General features: G+C 38.4%; 1 protein-coding gene across 5 annotated transcripts in view; it reads left to right on the top strand.

Moving 5' to 3' along the window:
- The first annotated feature begins 362 nt into the window (after window positions 1–362).
- The window catches only part of PDLIM5 (PDZ and LIM domain 5), a 705552-nt gene continuing 681440 nt past the window's right edge, over window positions 363–24474 (top strand). For all 5 annotated transcript variants that reach the window (XR_010068406.1, XM_063310085.1, XM_063310083.1 and 2 more), the window contains exons 1-2: window positions 363–497; window positions 5944–6079. Coding sequence is in view for 4 of the 5 variants with exons in the window: in XM_063310085.1 (XP_063166155.1) it covers window positions 5984–6079 (96 nt within the window). In the remaining variant the exon portion in view is untranslated. The remainder of the gene's footprint in view (window positions 498–5943; window positions 6080–24474) is intronic.

Here is a 24474-nt window from a genome sequence, read left to right as displayed (position 1 = left end):
AAATAATTTCGAACTCGATTTGGAAAGGCGGATATAGTTCTCAGACGGTGATAATTTTCCCCAGAATAGTGACTTGGAAATTTAAGCCTGTAAACGTGATTACTGCACTTGATTTAGGCAGGGTTTCGATAGCTTTCCCATTAAATCGAAGGTTTTATTTCTTCTTTCTTTTGCAGACTGCAGCTCTGCTCCTGCCGCGACCAGCGATCCCACAGACGCCCCGGGCTTCTAGGAGAGCGCACCGCCCGCCAGCGCCGGAAGGTAGCCCTCCTCCCCTCTCTCCCGCTCAGCTGGAGCCAACCTCGCCGTCCCTCCTGAGCCGGCGGGGGGAGGAGCGAAGAAAGGGGCGGAAGTGCAAACAAGAGCTGGGGGCGAGAGGGTTTCGGCTTGGAGTTTGCTCTCTTCCACGCACACGCAAGTCGGCGGTAACGCCTGCGGTCTGTGGTGCCAGGCGCCCTCTTGCCACTGCGCGCGTCTCCAGCGCCTCCGCCTTGCAAGTGAGTCGCGGACGGGCTTTGCGGAGGAGAGAAGGCGATTTCCCTGCGGAGGGAGGGACGGAGTGGGGGGGCGAGCCGAGCCAAGCCGCCCGGGGCGGTAGAGAAAGCTTTCCTGAAAGGTGGTCGCGGTAAATAACGGGCGTGCGACGGGGCGCGCGCGAGTGGGCAAAGGAGGCTTTTGCACGCCTAGAGGAGGAACGCGTCGCTAGTGGGCAAGGGGGAAGAGGCGCTTCCGCAGCACCTTGCAGAATGGGAGGGCTGAGTGGATAGATTCGTGTTCTCCCGAGACGCCGGCTAAAGTTTGCATTGAGTTAGGGGACGGAAGGAGTCTTCTTAGGGCAGGGGGGGGGGGGCGGGTTGCCGCTACGATGGGAGCGCTTTGGGCAGAACCAGACGGGACTACAGTAACGGACAGACGCGTCTCACGCCCTAACCCATAGTTCCGTCGTGAAACGTTTCCCTTTTTGATCCGGCCCTTCCCGTGGTGTGCTTTTTAACAGATATTGCGCTAAAGTGCTGCTATAAGGTGTTTGTTCGATTCCCCCCCCCCCCCTTTAAAGACTTGTAATCTAAGAGTTGAAAAGCGGCAACAACTGCCCAGTTTACTCTTGCTTGGTACTCCGGGATTACAGTTTGGCTCAGATTTCGGCTCCTTGGCTTTTCTTTTTTCCGGATCTCTCTCTTCCTCTCCCCCCCCCCCAAAACTCATTTCATCAGCAAGACTTTACTTCAGTGGCGCGACTGCCCGTTGGTAAATCAGTAACTCCGGGCGTGTTAAAAAGACAGTGGGAATAATAATTAAAAGAAAACTGGGCCAAAATATTTTCATAGCAGGGTGACGAAGTAATGCAGAGCTGTGAGAATTTTGCTTTGATGCCATTTCTTCTTTGTCTTCATGCCTTTTTGGCAGCTGCCAAATACTGTAGACAAATCCCATATATGAAATGTGTTTTCCCCACAACTTTGTAGCTGTTGATACATTGTAGTTCAATTTATGACACCAATTAGTAACAGTTCTTGAATGTTTCCCAAGATTTAACAGGGGTCTGGAATTTCTGGTAGTGTATGCAGATGGGCACAAGTTCTGCATTTGTTTTATGTGCATAGTTGCATATGCTTGAAAGTACCAATATTCTCCATCTCTCTTATTACCATGATGAAAATGTAGATTTCATATAAAGGATCTACAGACAAGCTTTTCAAAGAGTTTTTGCTTATTTCAGTAAATTCTGGTGAATTCTTTTTTCAGTAATGCTTTCAGATACTATCTTCAATGTGTGCTTGTGAGTAGAATAAGCATTTGGAATCTGCCTTAGTGTCATGGAATAGATGGGATTATTGGTCTTAAGAACTACTGGTGATATTTAGTAGTTGATTATTTCTAGTCCTCCCCCCTTAAGACCTGCATGTTAAAAATCATCAAATTGATATCTAAAACTAGAGGAAAAGTATTCTACTTTCCAAGACACTGTTGAAAGTGTTTTGCTTAATTCTAAGTAACTTTTGCAGTGAGACAGACTGTTTATAATCTATGCTAGTGTGCTTGTGCTATAAATACTAATGAATCCCATATATTATTCCAAACAGCTTCTAAACTTATAACAACATATCCAAAATCAGTTAGGCTTAATTTTTAAGGTAGTGTTTTAATCCATTAATTCATACAAAGGGTACTGGCTGGCTTCTCCAAGATTGTGATCAAGTATTGATTAAAAGGCCTTTGGTACTAACTGAATTAATTAGTTGAAAAACTTAACAATTCTTATTTTTGCTTATCCTTACTGCACTATTGGTAGCAGTTGTTACTAAATCCATAAAGATAAATATATTCTTTAAAAGTGGGAAGTTTTAATTATGCTTTCATTTAAGAAGGTATCTATTTATTGCTCACTTAGATAATGTTAAAAGGCTCCTTTAATAGAATTTAATATATAATTATATCTCATTAAATAGTGGTATAGAAAAATATAATTACATCTTAAATACCAAGGACATTGATGATGACTGATGATGATAAGGAAAAATAAGAATTGTTAAGTTTTTCAATTAATGTAAGCCTTCATTTAGAAGTATTTTGCTTACCTCTTGCAGTACAGTGCAGCAGCTGCTGCATGTCACTTGCATAATACAGTGACATTAAGCAAGTGAAATATTTTTTACAAGCAGCCAAGCCATAATTTTTAGAATGGAAAGATTTGGGGTTTTTCTTTTCTGTGCTCAAGATTTCAACATCAAATAACTTACAGTGCCATAATGTTTTTTAGGCAGAAGCTGTCTCTTCTATTTTTATATTTTTATAACACTAAAAGGCTCACAAGAAATAAACTAAAATGCCATACTATTTAATGTTATAATTTATCCATAAACACTACAAGTTTCAGTTTAACATTCATTAATATCCTATTATCTTGACTTAGGGCAACATTAAAGAGCCAGTTTGGTGTAGTGGTTAAGGCATCAGGCTAGAAACCGGGAGACCATGAGTTCTAGTCCCGCCTTGGGCACAAAGCCAGTTGGGTGATCTTGGGCCAGTCACTTTCTCTCAGCCCTAGGAAGGAGGCAATGGCAAACCACTTCTGAAAAGCCTTCCCAGGAAAACTGCAGGGACTTGTCCAGGCGGTCTCCAAGAATCTGACTCGATTGAATGGATAAAAAAGAAAGGGGCAACAATTAATACTTACAAAATGAAATACTTAGGCAATCATTGAAAGAAAAAAAAGAGCAAAGCATGGAGAGCATGACTTCTAGAATTCTTTCCAACCCTTTCATAATAGTTCTACTGGGGGTCACATGACCACGTATGGGCTTAGAATGGATGCCTCCACAACCTTCAGAGCTGCTGTCCACTGCATGTCCCACAGGGATGTACAGGGGGAGGGTTCTGGGTATTTTTATCTGCAATGCCTAGTCAGATCAGATTTGGTTCTGTTTTGTTCACTTTTCAAGAATTATCCTCCTGATGGACAGACAGAATCATGAGCCCCTTTATATAATTTCTTTCCAACGTTATGTTAAGTTGGAAAGAAAAACAAGATAAACATGCAGACCATGCCTGCATGGAATTACTCCCAACCCCTTTGCCAGCAATGGCCATAAAGGCGTCTGCCTTTTTTTCTTTGTAATAAAGTAACAGGTTGCCTCTGTATATGTATATTTGGAAGCACAGGGCAGGCTGCATATGGTTCAAGGTGGGTCATAACTGCAGAAGGGAAACTGCAAGTGCGTGGGTGTTCTTACAATGGAACAGTTGGAGGTGCTACCCAACTGCATCTCTACTAGAGATGCACTGGGGGAGTATTTTGTGGAAAGTTTTCCTTCACAGCCCCTGTGATGTTGTCTGGCCTATTTCTGACCTCTAGCTTTCTTTTGCTGGCACTTCCCTCCACACTAAATTCAGTCACTTTAGTTTTTGGACAGTTATACTGCTGATAGCTGGACAGACAGAAACCAATCCCTTTTAATTTATTTCCAACATTCTATTGCCCTGGAAAGAATAAAAAGCTTACTTAGCAGACTGCTTATTTTTTAGTCTGTGCTCAGAGCCTTCAGCTAAGTTATAATGTGTTTTGCTCATAAATTGTGGTTTGTGGCTAGGTACAAGGAAGACACCCAGTCATTCTCCATGGCCAAAAGATAAACCAACAGGAAAGAGTTAACTCCACCTCTTCCTGATAGAAAGTAGGGCTTTTTTTCTTCCTAAAGCAGACCTCTCTCCCTGTCAGCCTTAATTCTGCCTTCTGCAGAGGATGGATTGAAAGGAGATTCATGTAACCAGAGATCAGATTACAATGATACATGCCATCTGTAATTGTGATGTGCTTATACTGAGTTTCATTCAATAAAGAAAAGGCTAAATTACACTCTGTTGAAGTCAATACTTGCAGATGAAAAGGTGGCATTTCCTCCATGGAGGAGGAGGAGGAAGTCTTCTAGCAGGCAGAGATGGAGTTAACACTTTCCTATCATGTTCATCTTTCAGCGACCACAATAGTTTTGGCCACAGTTCTGGCCTATCCCTCAAGCCGTGGTTAAACAAGCCATGACTTAGCCTTGTTTCAGATAGACCTCTATACTACAATGGAAGCTAACGTACTCATGATTGATTTCAGTGTGATAAAGATAATCAGTATCCTTCAACTATAAGTGAGTTTCAATCCAAAAATCTCTTTCATGGCTTGGCTTAGTTCACCATGGGTATGCTCAAAGCAACAATATGACATCCACAGCCTCTGGAAGTTGAACTGCTAGAATTCTCACCTTGGGTGACTTTAGAACTGCAGAAAGAAAACAAATGACATCTAGAACATTTTGCCTGCTGGGTTTTCAGCACATTCTACAACAGACAAATGCCAGGAATTTTGTATAACATATCCATGTAAAGCATTTCCCTTTGTAAGAGAATAAGACTCCTTTGCTAGGCTCAGCTAGAGCCTCTGAGCAACACCACAACTTAAATTTATTCTGCATTTTACTCCTGAAATCTCCTGAAATCTTTTCAGAACCACTTTGCTCACAAAGGAGGAGGAAAAATAAAGAGGGGAGTAATGTGCTGGTGAAATTAGGGCTGGGTGCTTTTAAATTTCTAGGCACAAACATATTTTGTATGGTTTTATATATATATATATATATACCCAATTTTCTCCTCATAATGGCAGTATAAAAATACAAATAATGGAACATTAGCATGTTTGTGTGTGTATGTTGGGGGGAGGGGGAATTCAGAAGCTCCAAGAAGGTCTTCAGAGACTTCATATAAGTTGAAAGCTGAGAGCCACTAATTCTGAGTAGGACATTATTCATGATTTCATGGCTACTGTTTGTTTGGTTTTTTTTGCATGCACGGAGACTGTAGAAAAGGAAGCTCTTCTCAAAACTCAGAAGTTGAAAGTTGAAAATGCCCATTTCTCTTCTGAAATATCATTCAAAGCAAGGGATCAGTCATTCTCCATCTGGGTTGTTTGTATATTCCAGAATAGAGAGGGAAGAGAGATCTCCTTGCCTAGAAGAAAGAAAATAGACTTTGGCTTGAGTTGTACTTTCTGCCAAGTCAAAATTTGTGCTTTCTTTGGTTCAGGCTAGTGTCATGTGTGAATTGAGTCATCGTGGCTTAGTCAACAAACCATAATTAAAACATCCACCTTTTCTCTCCATGGAATGTTCAAGATTCCTGGAAGAAAGTATATAAAATAACTCACTGTATGGTTGTCCATAATAAATTTTGAGGGAAGCTTCCTAGTTGCTGTGATTTGCCTAGATTCTGTGATTGGATTCATGCCTTGTGCTAAGACATAAAGTGGGTTAGTGTATTGTGTGATCCCAGCCACTGTGGTCTATTCATAGCGTAGTGCAGTGTATGAACCCAGTCAAAATATTAGCATCTGAACTATATATTATGGAAGTTTTGGTGGCGTGTATAGTATTCAAAATCTTCAAATGTCTCTTACAGATTGTTCCTCCTGGGAATTACAACCTAACTGCAGAATACCATGAATAACTACAGTGTTTCACTGTTGGGTCCAGCTCCTTGGGGGTTCAGGCTCCAAGGTGGGAAGGACTTCAACATGCCTCTCACTATCTCTCGGGTAAGCATGTTTAAAAAGCCTTTTAAGCATAACCTGCTGTATCATGTGTCAATAAAAGCTTTGCAAATAAGTATTTTAATAACAATATCTTTGCTGGATGCTAAGATACCTACTATGGGGTATGCAGTTTTGGAATTCAGCTGAACTTTAAGAGAAGTAGTGACTCACTGGATGTGGCAGGAATGAACACTTAACTAATTTTTCCTATTTAAATTTTATTTCAATGGCATGCTCATTTTCTGTTGACCTACAAATGCCATATGATATGGAATATAATATGTCATTTGAGCTACAGGGTGGAATTCAGAATCCAGTTTTGTTAAAGGGGAAAAGGGGTTTGGTTCATATTCTGGGTTAAGATACTGTGTGACTTGCCTAGTGTTGATTTGATGTTAATCCAACTATTATTTGTAAGCTGAGGTCCATGGCTTAGTGACAGCTGTTGTGATTTATTCTATTATCATGCCTAAAACAAACCATAACTTAATGGGATCTGTACATCTAGACACAGACATTCTGGGCTAAATTTGGTTTCTGAATATGTGTTTGAGAGAGGCTGCTTTCACTGTACATCATACATCAATCAAGGGGGTGGGTGGAGAGTGATTGCTGTGGGAAGAGAACTGTAATTTAATTTGTGAAGGCTGGGCTGGTTACTAACTAGGAAAATCCTACATTGCTTAAGACAAGAAACGTGGATATGACTTGTGAAAGGGCAGCACTGTGCTCTCATAGCCAGAAAGACTTTCCTGTTGCTATTTCAACCTAGTGCATTAATTTTTGCAAAGCCTGATGCTTACAATAAAAAGGAAGCTTAAGTTACAATATCTATAAAAGGGCCCTTATTGTGTGTGATGATAGTCAACGGCAAAAAAAAGTGTCCTGACCTTATAAAATGAGAGCAAGGTGGCTATCATAGACAAAGGAAATAGAAAAGAAATGCAAAAAGAAATGTCACAGTTTAAAAATGTTTTTTTCAGCAAGTCAGCACTTTCAAGAAACTTTACTAAGATATTTTAATTCATCCTAGATTGCCTAGATCTGCATATTTTGTAAATACTTTCTGTAGAATAGAAGATGCTATATTGCCCTCTTGTTATCAGTAAAATAAGAAATTGAGGAGCTTGTTGTTTTATTTAAGGAAATATAGCTAACCAACAGTAGACTGAACTACATCTATTGAAATTTATTTACAATTTTATTGTACCTTTTTTCAGAATTTTACAAAAAAATGCAGTTCAGATGATGATGTATCTAATGATAAAGATATTAAATCACTAAGTAGGGAATCCAGGAACACAAAAGTTTTAACAATTGTAAAAATCATATCATCAGTACTGATTACCAGATAGCTGCCTCTTAAGTATCTTGTGGATATACTGAATATGTAAAGTTGGGTAGTTCATGTATTTTGTCTATTTTATGAATAGACCTGGAAAACAGTTGGAGTATATGTATGTTAGTACCAAACTTAAAGTTTAGTATTCATTCCCTTTCCGAGCATACTTAGAACTATATTATTTTTATGTTTTGGTTCTTGTTGCCCAGAATGGTTTATCACTTTAAGAAAATAAATTTATTAATGGTTGTTATAAACATTGACTGTATATAAATATATCAATGAATATATCAATGATTGATACATACATTGACTGTATATAAACAGGGAGCAAACCCCACACTCACTCGCACTGATGATGTTACCAAGTTGGGTAATAAAACATCTGCATGCAAACAACCAAGCTCAGAGAGCACCAAGGACTCCACAGTTCAATCCTGAGCTACATGTATTCTCTTCTATTGGAAGCTGTGATCAATTGTAATATACTGTGCTGATATGTATAAAGTTTGAATTTTGAGTGGTTTTAAGTAGGTTACTATAAACACTTTCGATTTTAGACAGGAAAGTGGCAGTTCTTTTTTGTAAACTCAAGAAAGAATCCCAAACCATGTTATGGTAACTAAAGAGGTTTTCAGTATACTAAAGTTCTTTGTGTTCTAACAATTTTAATTCCTGAAATAGATACGTTAGTACTTCTAAAACCAACCAGACTTCTATTTATGTAATATTGTTCTCAAAGCCTGACCCACAGATCCCCAGCTTTTGGGGGATCAAGGAGGTACATTCTGGCTGGCTGATCTGGGGGAAAAAAATGCTAAATAGGATCAGAAAGTGGCTGAACATCACCAGGAAATTCCAGGCCTGTAGGCTTGACTGGAAGTTGAAAAACATCTTGGAAAAGGGCAGTTGGAAACCTCTTTTGTTTTGTTGCAAAGAAATCTCTAAAGAGGTGTCCATGCAGTCACCAGGAGCTCATCCTGAGGGGGTCTTTATCTTTCACAAGACAACTGCCTTAGTGGATGCTGAATGCACCAGAAAGCAAACAAAGAACTGGGCTTCAGCTCCCATCTCTTCCTTTTTATTTTCTATAAATACCTCTGGGATCATCATGAGGCACAGAAGCATTGATGAAAATATCCATTATGTTTGATGCTGTTGCTTCCTGTTGAAGCATGTTTGTTTTCCCATATATTTATTTAGTAAAAGAGATTACACAAACATTTAAACAGGCAGGGAGTTTTAACAGACCATGAGGAAGATATCAGCAGGGATCTTGATACTCAGGGCCTAGTCTTATTTAATTATTTATCGTATTTCTTCACTGCCCAACTCATGTTGCAACTAGTCTTAGCACAAGACCAACTGGAAAATCTGCTTGGAAAGTCTGTCTGAAGAGAATACAAATTTTTTATGCATGCAAAGAATAGATCATGACTTGACTGAACTGTATTTGCTGATTTAGATCTTGGTAATCAAGCTGACCAAACTATATCCTAAATATGTAATCAGTGTGTGCAACTCTGTTCCTCTCACCACTCTAGATTAAAGTTAACATTTAGTGTTCACGGGCACTTCTTTTTAGTCTGGAAATAATGTACTTCATTCTGGTATGCCAACCAATTGCTTCTTGATAATAGAAGGGAACTAGGTTGTGTTTCAACTACATCAGAACTGAGTGTTCAACATAGCACTCTTCCCTTCCCAGTGTAGCCAGAAGTGCTAGTAATTAAATGCTGATAAAGAAATGCAAGAACAAAGAAGCAGGGCTGTTTATGTTCTCTTGCTGTCTGTTGTGACCTTGTTAGGTTGGGGCACTCATGCGTGCAATTCATTCTAGTCTGTGAAAGCTAGTTATTTTTATGGCCTTTCTGTTGGGAGTTGGCATAAAAACATTGCTTCATGCACAGCTAGGTTTAAAAACAACAGTAAACAGAAATTGGTTTCTGTCGCCCATAAAGGCATATGCCATCCTTAAGCAAGCTTCTAAAGCCCGTTTCTGTCACTAAAATCTATCTATTGGTCTAACATCTTTAGTAGAATATGGTAGTGATGTGTTTGCAATTGAAAGAATGATTTCAATTTTAGGACTTTGGACTTGCATGAATGGATGAATCAAGTGGGTTTGCTGTATGTTAGCTGTATATTATGAAAATATATAAAAGTATTATGAAATTTTTATGAAATTATGAAATCTACTCTTGCTACAGCAAATTTCTTATGCTTAACTTGCTTTATGGTACAAGAAAAAGATGGACTCATTGGATGGAAAACTCAGATGTGCATTTAGAAGACATAAAATAATGTTTAGTATAGGCAAGATTGCTGCACTTGAAAATGCATGATATGGTGCAGCTTTACAGAAACATACATACAAGGTAAGCACAGAAGAAAAGAGACTTGGATGTAATATAACTGCAATATGATGCAGATAAAATAGGGCTGAAACATAGTTTAGAGTATGTTGTAATTTAAAACATCACCAGATGGCCTCAATTAATCTATCAAATCTTTTTAAACCAACCTTCTCCGGCCTGGCATCCTACAGATATAATGAACTTCATTTCCCAGGATTCTCAGCCTCTGTGGCTAATTATGAGGATTGAACACTTCTATACAGCAGTGGAATGGGAAGCCATTTTAGACTTCATAAGATCTCAGATTTTTTAAATAATATGTTTAGGATGTAATGATATGCATACATACATACGTACATATATATAATTTATTTTATTTATTATTCAAATTTAGTTACTGCCCATCTCCCCCAAGAGAGGAGATAGATAGATATATAGATATATAGATATATAGATATAGATATAGATAAAGATATAGATATATAACAACTAAAGTTAGGTCCTTTGGAAAGAGCTGGATATTAAAGTAGAATTAGTTCTGGAAGGTATTGCCACTTATTTTTTTCTTTGGCATTTTAAAATGACTTGGTAATAACGATATCCTGGTAGGATTGTTCCTGGGAATCAGTGGAAGATTTGAAAAAGAAGAACCATTGTCAATATCAAATGATTAGGCTCCTGGGTTTTTCTTAATCTGTCAAACAGCAGCTATATCCATTCTGACGCTTACATCTTTAATATACAAGTTTTCTGATCTTCTCATACTTCATTGTTTGGAAGAGGATAATATATAGCTGAGTTTTTTTTCTCAGTCACAGCAGGTGACTTTGGCCAACCTTGAAAAAACTAAGTGGGGCTGGAACTGGTTAGTGTTGGGATGGGAAACTGTCAGGAATTCCCATGCTGTAGGCTAGACTTGGATGCTGAAAACCTTGTCTTCTGTACTGTTGCCAAGAGCTTCACTCCTGGACATCATTATCATCTCTTTAGGGCAGCTTTCTGAAGCTATGTGTTGTATCCATATTCTTTTGATGCAAGGGCTGTAGAAAAATTACTTTTATTTATATATATATATATATATCATAAATGCAGCATAAGAAACCACCTCTTTTGGGTCTGTTAGCAATTCTTATTTCAAAATAAGAACAGCTTAAAATGGCTTAGCAGAAGGCTAGCCGCAAAAAGTACAAAATAAGCCTGTGGGCAAGATCCATCTGAATTCATTGTGTTTAAGGAAAGCTAAGAAGAGTGAGACATTGTTTTTATTTTTTCCTTTCAGGGACAGACTACTTCAGTCAGTGTCCCCACCATTTGAATCAGCTATTTTTAGTCATCCTTTTTTCTCATCATTCATTTGCCGATGGTTATCTTTAAGGGCATTGTGAGGGGAGATGTGGTGCTGAAAGGTTTGTTTGTTTCTCTTGGTGGACAGCCAGGACATATATGAGTTTCTAACTTCTTTTGGTAGGAAAAAAAAGTTACCCTACTACCCATAAAAGGAAATGCATGATAAAAGCTTAAAATAGGAAGAATATTGGTATTTCCTTGACCAAATAAAATGTTTTTCATAGTTGGCTTCTGAACCTTGTCAGCTTAGCCCTTAAATGGATGTCTGCAGTAACTTGCAAATTGTGTGCTGTTTTTTGGGATCTGAAAATCTCTGCTCTAAAGACTGGTCTGTATTAATTGTATTGAACATATTGATTGTGTCAACACAATCAATACAAGAACTTCATCTTGTACTTAACGTCATCTGCATTTGTATTACTCTTGCTGCTTAACAGGAATAGGGACCCACCCATGCTGACTGGATCCTGCACTTTTTTTTAAAGTGGATTCTTGTTTGAACTCTCCGTAATACTTGGGCACACCTATTGCTATCTTTCTTGACCTTTTCATGCACCTGAATTGTTAAAAAAAAAAGTGGGGGAGGAATGCCTTTCTTTTACATTTCAAGTCTCCAGTTCACATAAACCTCCCCTTTACACTCTGACAAAGTGAGGTCTGGCTTAAACAAGCTTCAGTCAGTGCATTCATACTGAGGCTGCATTAGCCCTGTTTGCTGCAACAAACTAAGACTGTGAGTTTCTGACATTTCACTGGATTAGGAGCTGAGGTTTTCTTAGCTACTTGGCTGCCATAGCAGTTATTCAAGGAAGTATATGAATGATTTTCTCAGTTCTTTTAGTTGCATTGTTACTGTTCTTGGTATTCTTGCATCTATGGCAGCAAGAGATCTGTATGTTTTGTAAACGCTGATGTGAAAGCAAACACTTTCATTTGAATATATATGCATATTTTACAATTCTAACATATTTTACAATTCTAATTCATTCAAGAGATACCCTTAAGCCATAATGGCATAAGGTGCACTGAAACCCCAGCCACTTACGATTTCATAAATCATGGCTTGAGTGCAGCGTGGGAACCCTGCCAATTAAAACAGAATGTAAAATAGTTGAAAACTACTATGAGTCTTTCAATTATTTAAGAAATAAATTAGTATTAAAATAAGTGTGTCACTTGTATTTCCCTCTAGAGCAATTTTGAGAGGCCTTCATGATGATGCTGGATTGCTCGAATGTTGGGGGATGACTAGAAAACCTTAGTAGCTCATTAGTACCCTTTCTAAGTAAGGGAAAAATAGGCCAGAAGGGGGGAAAGGCTGTGCATGTGTGTAAGTAAAAGAGAAAAGGAGAGGGAGAGATGTCTGTTTAGATCCCAAGATAAATGAACTTAACAGTACTGCTGACCCTGGACACAATTCCACAGTGAACCTCTCAGCTGGATTATTTTGTGGTATGCATAGATATCTGTTATCTTGTTAGGAAACCTCCTTTCAAGGATCTCTTTAATGTCTCAGTCTTGAGTACCCGTGTCTTTTATAGATAGAGCTTCTCTTTGGGCTATCATGTTATAGAAGAGCCTTTCTCAACTTGGTGCTTTTAAGTCATATTATAGTTACATTTTCCAGAATTCCGAATAGCCATTCAGTTTGGAAATTCTGGGAGTCACAGTCCCAACACATGGCATTGTTATAGAAAGGCTATTCCATATGTTCCCTGAATGTGAATTTAGGGTCTGCAAGAGGCAAGAGCCCATGATTTCTATTACATAACCTTCCATGTATGTTATGGTTAAGTGCTAAAGCAAACACTCCTTCCATGCAACCCAAATATCTTTAAAACATATGCTTTCTTGGCTTGTATAGCTTCTTTCTTCTCTCTCAGCTGCAGATGGGAGTGAAGGGAATTAACCTTTCCCATTTTCTATCAACTGTTTGACAGTGATTCTGCAATATACCCAAAATTCATTAACAAATCATATAGGTAGTGAAAAGGAAATCTTTTGCCTTTAGAAAAGTAGTAGGCTATACGGGGTTTCAAACAGTCTTCTGTGAATTGCTACTGCCAAGCATATGGTGGCCAAATAACACTGTGTTACTTTTATTATACTTTAGCTGCAACAATGGCTCATAACTAGCACAAGGCAAGGTATCAGCACAAATGGTAAAAGTAGTGACAATTAAAACTTCATTTTTTTAAAAAAAGTCACCTTTTATCAGTATATTTTCCATAATAAAGTGCTTCTACAGAATTAAAAAGACTAATAATTAGGTTAATAGAGTTCTGTAACTGTGATCACTGAACACAGATGCCAATTCTTGAATAATGCTACTACACAGAAAGCTGGTCTTGTAATATGAAAGGAAGCTTATGAAAAACGGAAAAAGTAGACTCAGAAACAAATATTTTCAGAGAAAGAGACAGATGCAAAAGATAACCTTGTTTCCTTATTTGCTTATAGATTTCTTTCCAAAAGTAATCCATAATTTTTGATCTCTGAAATATCAACATGGATTAACGTTCTATATTACTCTTTTTAACTATTATATTATCCAATACATTATTGTACATTATTCTGTTGAATATCTAATCAACAGAATGTTAATAATTACTATTTCCACCTATCCTCGTGTGACAGCCTTGTGTGGCACAGAGTGGTAGGCAGCAATATTGCAACCGAAACTCTCCCCATGACCCGAGTTCGATCCCAGAGGAAGCTGGATTCTCAGGTAGCTGGCTCAGGTCAACTCAGCCTTCCATCCTTCTGAGGTTGGTAAAATGAGGACCCAGCTTGCTGGGGATGGTGATGACTGGGGAAGGCAATGGCAAGCCACTCTGCTATAGTCTGCCTAGAAAACGTTGGGAATGCAGCGTCCCCCCAAAGGGTCAGACATGACTCGGTGCTTGCGCAGGGGACCTTTCACCTTTCACCACCTATCCTAGCTATAATATTTTCTTGTGTAAGTGGAGCTGTGGTATATCAGTGCTGTAAGGTAGCTTCTTTATGTCCTGTTATTGTAAGAAAAACAGTTATGAAGATGCTTCATTAGCAACTTGGGTAATCTAGTCTTCCTCCTGAATGTAGTCTTCTATCTTTTTATTAGACCAAGTGAAGGTGTCAGATTATCATTTGAGTACCATATCTTGATTCTTTGGGCTCATGATGCCATTTTTGTGAGCAAATCTCAAGCAAGGTGGTGCTATAGTTTAACACTGTTTGAGACAGATTTGGCTTTAAAATGATGGATCCACTGGGAATTGGATGTTTGCTTCCATGAATCCTTCTGTTCTGGTTGAGAAGGTAATTTGTTACAAAATATCTCTCCCTGCCCTCCAAGCTCTCCTCATTTATGGTAGAGTTTTTCTTTATGAGATCATGTATCATGCTTTGCTGCCATGTGGTGATTCTGGTAGTTGATTTATTACATCATGGTTAAACAAGCCATGGTTTGGTATGGGGTTGAACACAGTGATTGCTTCAGAAATGGCAAGGTACGATAATCAGCAGCATGTCATTGCATTCCATATGGTAGCATTCTCTTAAATTGTACACTGTTTCTGTCAGAAGCTCTTCTAAGGGATTTTCTAAGTTGTGCATTTAAGGTAGGCAACTTGAAACATTCTGCATTGCCCTTTCAGTTAACACAGTATTGATTATTTGCTGATTGCCTCATCTGTGCTGAAGAACATAGTGCATGACATAAATCATAATTTAGTGAGATCACATAATTATTTCTAGTTTGTCAATATGATGCAGATATTCCAAATGACCTTGGTGTTACTTTTGTCTCCTCTGGTATGTATCTATTCCCAAGCCTCTTTAAGTGGCAGACTGATATCTAACCAGAAAACATTTCCTTTTTTGGACTTTTGTAAAACTGTCAGCTGAACTTGAGAAAGAAGGAAAGTAGTAGTTCACATTTTTGTACTTTGGATAAAGTTGGAAGAATTTCTTTAAAGAAAAAAAGGGTTATTAGCTTTTTTTTTCCGAGAAAGCAGTTCACGTTATGATTCTGTTGTAAAATCTAGTGTACAAAGGAAAACAAGATTTTTCTGATCAGCTTCTGTATTGATGCAAAATTGCTGAATGGTATTATTTTAGTATTAGCAAGGACAAACTGGAGAAGGGGAATAATTTTATTAAATTTCTTATTAATGCACCCAAACTTTTAAAAATCAGTTGCACAAAGATCATAGTTCAGGATCTTTGGCCTTTTGGACTCTTCCAGATTACTCTTAGGAGAACTCCTCCTTCAGTTTGAAATTGAAATTTTAAAGGTAAATTGTCATGAGTACTGATAGTTTAGAGACTTTGAGCTGTCATTCAAAGAAACCTAGAACAGACCCGCCTTGAGTTTTGGGGTTTATCTGTCTGGGTTTTCCCACACTTCTTCAGTTTGGTAGGATTTTCTGTCTACAATAGCAGTAAATAAAACACTAGAGACTTTCTCCTCGTCTCAGCGTGGTCTTTGCTTAGTCAGGACATAAATGCTGCTCACTGCAAGATTGAATGCTATGAACTTTGTTTTGATATTTGAATTATTGAAACTGCCACTGCCATCAGTAGAACCCAAATAGCCTAGGTCAACTGTGTAACTCAACATTAAATAGCTGTTTATTGCAAATATTACAACAAACTTTGCATTATTTAAGACTTTAACTGTAAAAATTGGTTTAGGATGGATGTGACCAAATATGAATCTGTGATGCTTGCCTACTTTGTGAAGACAGTATCGGATTTATTAATTTATATTTATTCCTCATTTCAGATAACTCTTCTCTCTTATTGCCTTACTTGCTTCTACTTATATGGCAAATATATGTCTGTCATATTTTTAATGTTAAAGTCCCCAGAAGCTCTTGTGCAGTTTACTTTTCAATAGGTGTTGATGGCTGGATTCAGGCATCACATTAAGTCCTAAATGCCTTGTTTGGTTTCAGCTGTTATGATTTGTACACTATGGTTTGTGGCTTAGTGTGTTGTACAAATCCAAGTTGGTGCTTCTTCCATTTAGCTAAAATTAAACCATGGCAGCTTTCCTGAGGGAAAATGCTTTCTGAGGCAGTGGATGTGTGAATTGTGAAACAATTGTTATACATTAAGGTGATAGAATTTCACTTTTTCAAGGAAGCATAATAAGGTTGAGCTGCTGTCTGTACAATGTTCACTTTCTCATGGTTAAAGGACAGGATGAGTTAAATAGAGAATTTGCTTGGGGGTGAAGGTCTCTCTCTTCCCAATCTAAGCAGCCAGATTTCTTTACCTCAGATAAAGCTTCAGTGGCAATAATTTTTGCTACTGAATGCACAACTTTTGTTTATATTTAGATAACCATCAGGGTTCAACTTTCTATTTGTATGTTGGGGAAAAAAATCTCTGAAGTGTAAGAAAACACTTATTTCCAAATATTTTGCTCGGTTGCTTTCTCTTCCTAAACAAACATCTTTCCTTGTTAGTTAACAGAAGGCTGTTAACTATGTAGAGCTGCTGAGATACAACTTTTGGATTTTACTGGACAATAATGTCTGTGTGTGTGTTTGGTGACTGTATGTGTGTGTGTGTGTGTGTGTATGTATGTATGTGTATATGTATGTATATGTGTGTGTGTGTGTATATAAATAATATCTAGTAAAGAGTGTGAAATAACATTCAACAAACATTGGAATCCATCTAAGTCTTAAACCTATGAATGTTGTGTTTCGGAAACAATGTTTTTAATGTACAAACATACAGATCTTTGGATCCTGTCATGGAGATAGACTAGATCTGTTAAAACCAGTGGGACAAATTTGTTGCATCCAGACAAAACCCAGAATCTTTATTACATATTTCTGTAATTATTGGTGACTTGTCATTAGAACTCTTCTAGTTTCTTACAGCTCTGGTTGACTATATTTAGGTAAACTAGTGAGCAGAGGTCATCATACATTTTTTTTTTTTGGTTTTAGGATAAATTGCCTGGTATTGTATTGAATTGTGACCATTGTGCCTAACTTGCCATTGATCAAAAACTTCAAGTTAGTAATTACTCAGTTGTATAGGGTTGAAACTTTTTTAAAAGGCCTGATTTTTTTATACACTTCTCTTTAAATAGTTCGGATTCTTTTTTAAAAAAAAATGTGCTTAATATATTTATTTTATTTATTAATCACATTTATATGGCTGCCCATCTCATGAAAGTGACTCTGGGAGGTGTACAAAAATCCAATAAAATGGTAATATATAAACAATCATTATCTAAAGTCATTATACAATCATAATTAAGAAACATTACAAACTATAAAAGCAGAACTATATTTAAATATTTTTTCCCCTCTGATATATAACTTATTGCAATACATTGTGTATATTGATGTCATTATGCTGTGATAATGTATATAAAGCACTTCAGATCTGAAAGGCATTGTTCATTGAATCATTACTGTTTTTTTTCTTGTTGTGTAAGAAGCATTTAATTTTATTTAGAGGGCACTTGCCTTACCATGAATGTTATAAACTTGACAGGAATTAATAAAAGTCTTAGTACCTGAATAAATAGAAATGATTGGTAGGCCAATTCACTACCAGCTCTGACATTTCATGAATAGAAAGATAAACGTGGTTTCAATGCAGTGTTATAAACTGGCCTTTATATATAAATAAGCTGAACAGGAAATAAGCTGAGTAGTCTGAAAGAAGATAGCAATCTGTATAGGTTGTAACTGGCCTGCCGTACCCAATTTTTTAGAATTATGGAAAGCAAGTGGATGGTTTCATAAATAGTTACGGAATGTTGTGTGCATACTTTTTAGGAGATAAAGTTATTCCACTGCAGTTTTTAATAACCATCATTCTGCTACTCTTAAATGTTGAGCTTATAAAATACATATAACACTTGCCATCAGATTGGAAAAAATCAACTTATATCCCCATACCAAAAAAGGGAAACACTAAAGAATGTTCAAACTATCGAACAGTGGCACTCATTTCACATGCCAGTAAGGTAATGCTCAAGATCCTGCAAGGTAGACTTCAGCAGTTCATGGAGCGAGAATTGCCAGATGTACAAGCTGGGTTTAGAAAAGGCAGAGGAACTAGAGACCAAATTGCCAGTATCCGCTGGATAATGGAAAAAGCCAGGGAGTTTCAGAAAAACATCTATTTCTGTTTTATTGACTATTCTAAAGCCTTTGACTGTGTGGACCATAACAAATTGTGGCAAGTTCTTGGCAGTATGGGGATACCAAGTCATCTTGTCTGCCTCCTGAGGAATCTGTATAACAACCAAGTAGCAACAGCAAGAACAGACCACGGAACAACGGACTGGTTTAAGATTGGGAAAGGAGTCTGGACGGGTTGTATACTCTCACCCTACTTATTCAACTTGTATGCAGAACACATCATGCGACATGCTGGGCTTGAGGAATCCAAGGCTGGGGTTAAAATCGCTGGAAGAAACATTAACAATCTCAGATATGCAGATGATACCACTTTGATGGCTGAAAGCGAAGAGGAACTGAGGAGCCTTATGATGAAGGTGAAAGAAGAAAGTGCAAAAGCTGGCTTGCAGCTAAACCTCAAAAAAACCAAGATTATGGCAACCAGCTTGATTGATAACTGGCAAATAGAGGGAGAAAACGTAGAGGCAGTGACAGACTTTGTATTTCTATGTGCAAAGGTTACTGCAGATGCTGACTGCAATCAGGAAATCAGAAGACGTATAATCCTTGGGAAAAGAGCAATGACCAATCTCAATAAAATAGTTAAGTGCAGAGACATCACACTGACAACAAAGGTCCGCATAGTTAAAGCAATGGTGTTCCCAGTAGTAACATATGGCTGCGAGAGCGGGACCATAAGAAAGGCTGAGAGAAGGAAGATCGATGCTTTTGAACTGTGGTGTTGGAGGAAAATTCTGAGAGTGCCTTGTACTGCAAGAAGATCAAACCAGTCCATCCTCCAGGAAATAAAGCCAGACTGCTCACTTGAGGGAATGATATTAAAGGCAAAACTGAAATACTTTGGCCACATAATGGCCAGGACACCCTGGAGAAGATGCTGATGCTAGGGAGAGTGGAAGGCAAAAGGAAGAAGGGCCGACCAAGGGCAAGATGGATAGATGATATTCTAGAGGTGACGGACTCATCCCTGGGGGTGTTGACGACCAACAGGAAGCTCTGTCGTGGGCTGGTCTATGAAGTCACGAAGAGTTGGAAGCGACTGAACGAATAAACAACAACAAAATGTTTCTATGACTTGGTGACTAGCTAAAAAAAAATGTTGGTTTTCAAGGTGCAGCACAGAGTCTGGATAACATCCAGGTCTTATGGATGTTCCTAGTTTCCAATGGACATTTGAGTGTTTCCCAGTGACTGGATGGGCAGCTCTATGTGATACCTGGTTGATCTGAAGAGTACAGAGGTATTCCAGAGTGCTCCGTAGGGTTGATCCTGAGTGGCTTCTCCTTGGGCACCAGCCATGGGGACTCCTTGGTTTTCTGAGTCACTGAGGGAGATGAAGTGCAAAAGGAGTGATGATGGTGGAAAACTGGGAGTGAGGATCACCAGACATGGGAAGAAGCCCATATTTAGGCCTACACCATGATAATAATGATGGTAGATCATCAACACTTCTTTGCACTTAAAGCATCTGCAGAGCACAGGCCTGCAGTACTGTTTAAAGTATCCTACTCCTTTTAGGGGTTTTCGATACCTTCTGGCCTTTGTGAGCAGTTCTTTAAGCACTTTGAGGACCCAAGCCTTCATACATAGGGTTCTTTCCTCCCATTTCTCCTCAAACAACCACCCAAGCAAGGGAGGTTGGGCAAAGAGAGAATGACTAGTCCTAAGTCAGTATTCAATTCAAGGTGTTTCAGTTTTTCCTGCTTTCAGGACTGTCTTTTCCAGGAAGAATCTGCCTGCGCTCTGTGATCTAGCAGGGAAGAAAGGGATCAGGAGGGTTGATGTCCTTTAGAGAAATGGTAGAGATGGTCTTCTTTCAGAGGACAATGATCTTACCTAAGGAATATTAGCTAATACTTTCATTATTATCGATATTTGGTATTGTTGCTATAATTTGGAAGGTGTGCCTTATATTGCATTGAAATTGTGCTTACTGGCAGTTTTCTTTGCACAATGAAACACATAGTTTGTTCCACTACAGATTCTGATATGGTATTGTTAAGTGTTGAAATGAGCAGAGGATTTTTTTTCTAATGTTCAGGATAAGGTTGCTACTTTAATTCTAATGTTGGATGTGCACACTGGTCTACACTAGAACATTGTGTGCTTAATTCCAGGAGTGTCCACTTACGATATGAATCATCTCTATGTACAAAGTGTTGGAATCTGAATTCCAAAGTCTGCTTTGAAATGCTGTAATCAGTAGTACTGTATATGGAATCTGAGCATGCTCCTGCCTGTGCCTGTTTTCTGGTAATAAAGATCTACTTTCTTGTTCATCTAACAAAGGATAAGTATTTGAGAAAGAAATCTGGGAAAGCATTGTTTAAAAAAATGTTTAAAGGCAGTCACATGAATCAGAAGTAATTCTACCTTCAGATACAGCATTCTTTTCCTCAAAAGTGAACTGATTATAATGGTAGAGTGATTTATTGGATTTGTAGCAGAGTGGAATTGTATGCACTGTAGTCCAAACTTCTTGTGGGTGTTTCAGTTCCGTGTAATCTTATTTGCAAATCTGATAATAAAACTCAATGTACCTCTGAAATTTTCTCTATGCTATATATGCTATGTATTCTGCTGAAGAGTCTATGAACTTTGGGAATTAAAGCTGAATCTAGAATTTAATTATGTAGCCAAGCTGAAACTTAATATGTAAGGCAGTGTGTAAAAGTGAGATGCCAGCATGCCAGGGCTCAAAATAACTTTTGCACTCCCTCCTCAGAACCTTAATGTTGAGCCTCTTTTATAAGTTATTGGTGAAAGTAGAAACTATTGCTTGGAATAAGCATTTGGGAGATAATCTGTTTTCAGAGAATCTCTAACTTTTCATATATTAAAAAAATCCTCTTCTCATCCTATGGGTGGTATGTGTCTTCCTCAACCTCAGGTCCTCTACCAGAGGCCTGGACGTTTGAGGGTTCTGTGCAGTATCTTAGCTGTTCCTAGCATTGCACTCTTCTGGACAGAGAGCTCTGATGTTGTCCCTGGGATCTGTTGGAGCCATTCTCCCTACTTAGGCATCACAGCCCTACTACCACTGGGACCACTTTGGCCTTCACTTTCCGCATCCTCTTTAGTTCCTCTTTCAGGCCCTGGTACTTCTCCAGCTTCTCATCCTCCTTCCTGACGTTGCTGTCACTTGGCACCACTACATGTATCACCGCCGCTGTCTTCTGGTCCTTGTCTATTACCACGATGTCTGGTTGATTGGCTAGTACTTGTCTGTCTGTCTGGATCTGGAAGTCCCACAGGATCTTAGCCCTGTCATTCTCCAGGACCTTCTGTGGAATCTCCCATCTGGACTTGGGAGGGTCTATCCCATACACTGTGCAGATGTTCCCATATACCATGTCAGCTACTTGGTTGTGCTGTTCAGTGTATGCTGCTCCTGCCTGCATCTTACACACTGCCACTATGTGTTGGACTGTCTTTGAGGCCTCTCTGTACAGTCTGCACCTTGGGTCCTATCTAGTGTGGTAGACCCCTGCTTCTATGGATCTGGTGCTTAGTGCCTGTTTTTGTGCAGCTGTGGTCAGTGCCTCCATGCTGTCTTTTAGGCCAGCTCTTTTCAGCCACTGGTAGGATTTCCCATTGTCAACCACCTCAGCTATCTGTCGATGGTACATCCCATGCAGGGTCTTGTCTTGCCATGGCACTTTGACTACACTCACATCTGGGGAGTAGTGAATTTGATGCAACTGTCTGCTAATGATAGAGGTTCCTAATATCTGCTGTAATCTTGGAGTAAGGGAGGAAACCCTGCATTTTCCCACAACCACCCTTAAAAATACACATGTCCAAGGGTTTTGCATGTAAATTTGCTTCAGCTGCCAAGAAAACTTTCCAAGTGCAGAGATTGCACTAATGTAAATCTTCAAATGGCTGGGCAGGACATTTGAATGACTAATAGAAACCAAATGTGTTTTTTTTCCTCACTTCAACCATGCAAAAACCCTTGTTAAATTTCAGGATCAGAAGGAAATAGGCTTATCTGGATAGTCAAGGGTGATCCTTGAATTCAAGTGCTGTGGATGGCTGTAGTTTCTTGTGTTTACATCCTGCGGACAAGACGTGCCTCTGCCATGATCTTGGTGCAGAGAGCAAGCTATCTTCAGGCCCATATCCATTCCAGCTGTGTCTCTAAGTAGGCACAGGGCTACATTAGGAAAGCTGATTGGTTTCCACTGGTTTAGATTTTAAAAGCTGGTAGTTCTGAATGTTTCTGACATTAGTTTTTTCCAAATATCAGGACTTATGGTAAGCCACTTTTGAAACTGCGAGTTTGAGAACTGTTATGTGGCATAGCTGTCTGCAGCTGAAAATACCAGATAGGTTAGACTCCCACTTGGTCTACTAATGCCCATGTGTGTGCTGAAGGAGCTAATTGCAATACTTGTGTTCATGATCCCTTCATCTTTAATTGCTACTTTAACTTCTCTATACCTCCTGAGATTATCCTTTTGCTTGCTTCAATCTTGCATGCTCTGTACACTAATTGGACTTAAAACTCACGACTTTCAAAAGTTTGAAGATCATCTAAATGGGCCATTTAATATTTAATGCTCTCAAGGGGCTCTCCTATTGGACTTCCTCCAATTCTTACAACAAGTAAAATGCTACATAAATTTGTGTGCTGCATTATAGATTAAAAACCATAAGCAAGAGGATAATTGAATGGAGATTTGCATAAATTGACATGAGATCAGGCAATTAATCGATCTCCACATTTTTTAATAATGCAGAGTCAAAATATCCAGGTTGTCTAATCCTAGGTTAGCAAGTGGCTTCATGATTCTAAATTATCCCATTTTCCATTGAAAATGAAGGCTGATTATTATTCTCATCATTGTCCATATTGAGTTTTCATCCTTCCCAAAACTTCTCTCCAATCAGTATGAATTTACCAATGCTGGTTGGGATGATAGTTTTGTTTAACGGCAGGTTCCAAGTTAAGGAATGCTGTGCATTTTATTCAGACATATGAAGGCTGTTCCTGTCTTTCTATTTTGTTCTAAATTCTTGACATCCTGTTTCTTCTAGCTTTATAGAATATTATCTTTATGAAACCACCCAGTTCTTTTTTACTTTTAAGCTTTTTCTGTACTTACAGCTATGCAATTAGTCAGCACTGCTGCATTAAATGCATAATTTTGCTCAGATTTGCTCAGATGGGATTCTTGGTCTTTTAAAAACTTGCTCTGAATTCAGCTTACAACTGTACTCCTTAAGTGTTTAGAACTAGCTTCTGTATCACTCTTGAAACTAATTAGGATAGAAAGCTTAATATTGTCAACAAGAATTGAAATTAAGATACAATTAAGATGTATGCATAAAACATGGTAAGGGATGTGAATGCCAGAAACAGCTCCAGGACACATCAGTCATTTGCATGTCAACTGAGTGCAAGCTTTTAAGCTTCTGTGTCTTATCACAACATGTCCTGTTCTTTGTCTCTTTGAACTTTTCTTTTAACTAATCTTGTTTTTCAAGTGAACTTTCCCCAACTTGTAAAAACCAGTAGTTTTTAATTAGAAGAAGAGTTAAAAACCATTTTCTCTACAATTTCCCAAATCTGTATCTGTAATTGAATGGTAAAAAAAAAAAGAGTTTTTATACTATTTTTATAATTGGAAATGACTTCATAGCAGCATAGTTCCACTTACCAATGTGTATCACTGGATGTAATAAAAATTAAAAAAAACCTAACAGATTCATACAGTCTATGAGGTAAAGAAGAGTCTTCTTCAAGTTGATCTCAACTCCTGGTAACTTAGTGGGTGCATCCATGTAGTTTTCTTTCCATACTTCTTCCAGAAATCTTTTAATTTCCCAGTGCTAGCTTGCAATCCCAGTATTCCCTGAAGGGATCTCACTCAAGTACTAACAAGGTCTGACCTTGCTTAACCTCTGAGTGCAAACAAGGTTGGTCAGCATAGGCTTAAAATGAAATTGCATATTTTCATTTCACCCTGTTGTAGGCATCCTGCTGCGTGACCCAGACCCTAATGTTAAAGGGCAAGCTCTAAAGCCATTATCTAGAGGGGCATAGCATATTAGAACAGAAACTATACTTACTTTGTTTAAAGTAGATTGAGCATATTGTATGAATCCCAATGCTGAGAGTCTTGTTAGAATTCTGGGATGATGCCAGGAAGGGGGTCTTTTGTATTTACATTCTTCCTCTATACA

The sequence above is a fragment of the Candoia aspera genome, chromosome 8 (assembly GCF_035149785.1).
Source record: "Candoia aspera isolate rCanAsp1 chromosome 8, rCanAsp1.hap2, whole genome shotgun sequence".
NCBI lineage: Eukaryota > Metazoa > Chordata > Lepidosauria > Squamata > Boidae > Candoia > Candoia aspera.
Note: the sequence above shows the minus strand (reverse complement) of the source record. Positions and strands in the feature narration are given on the sequence as shown.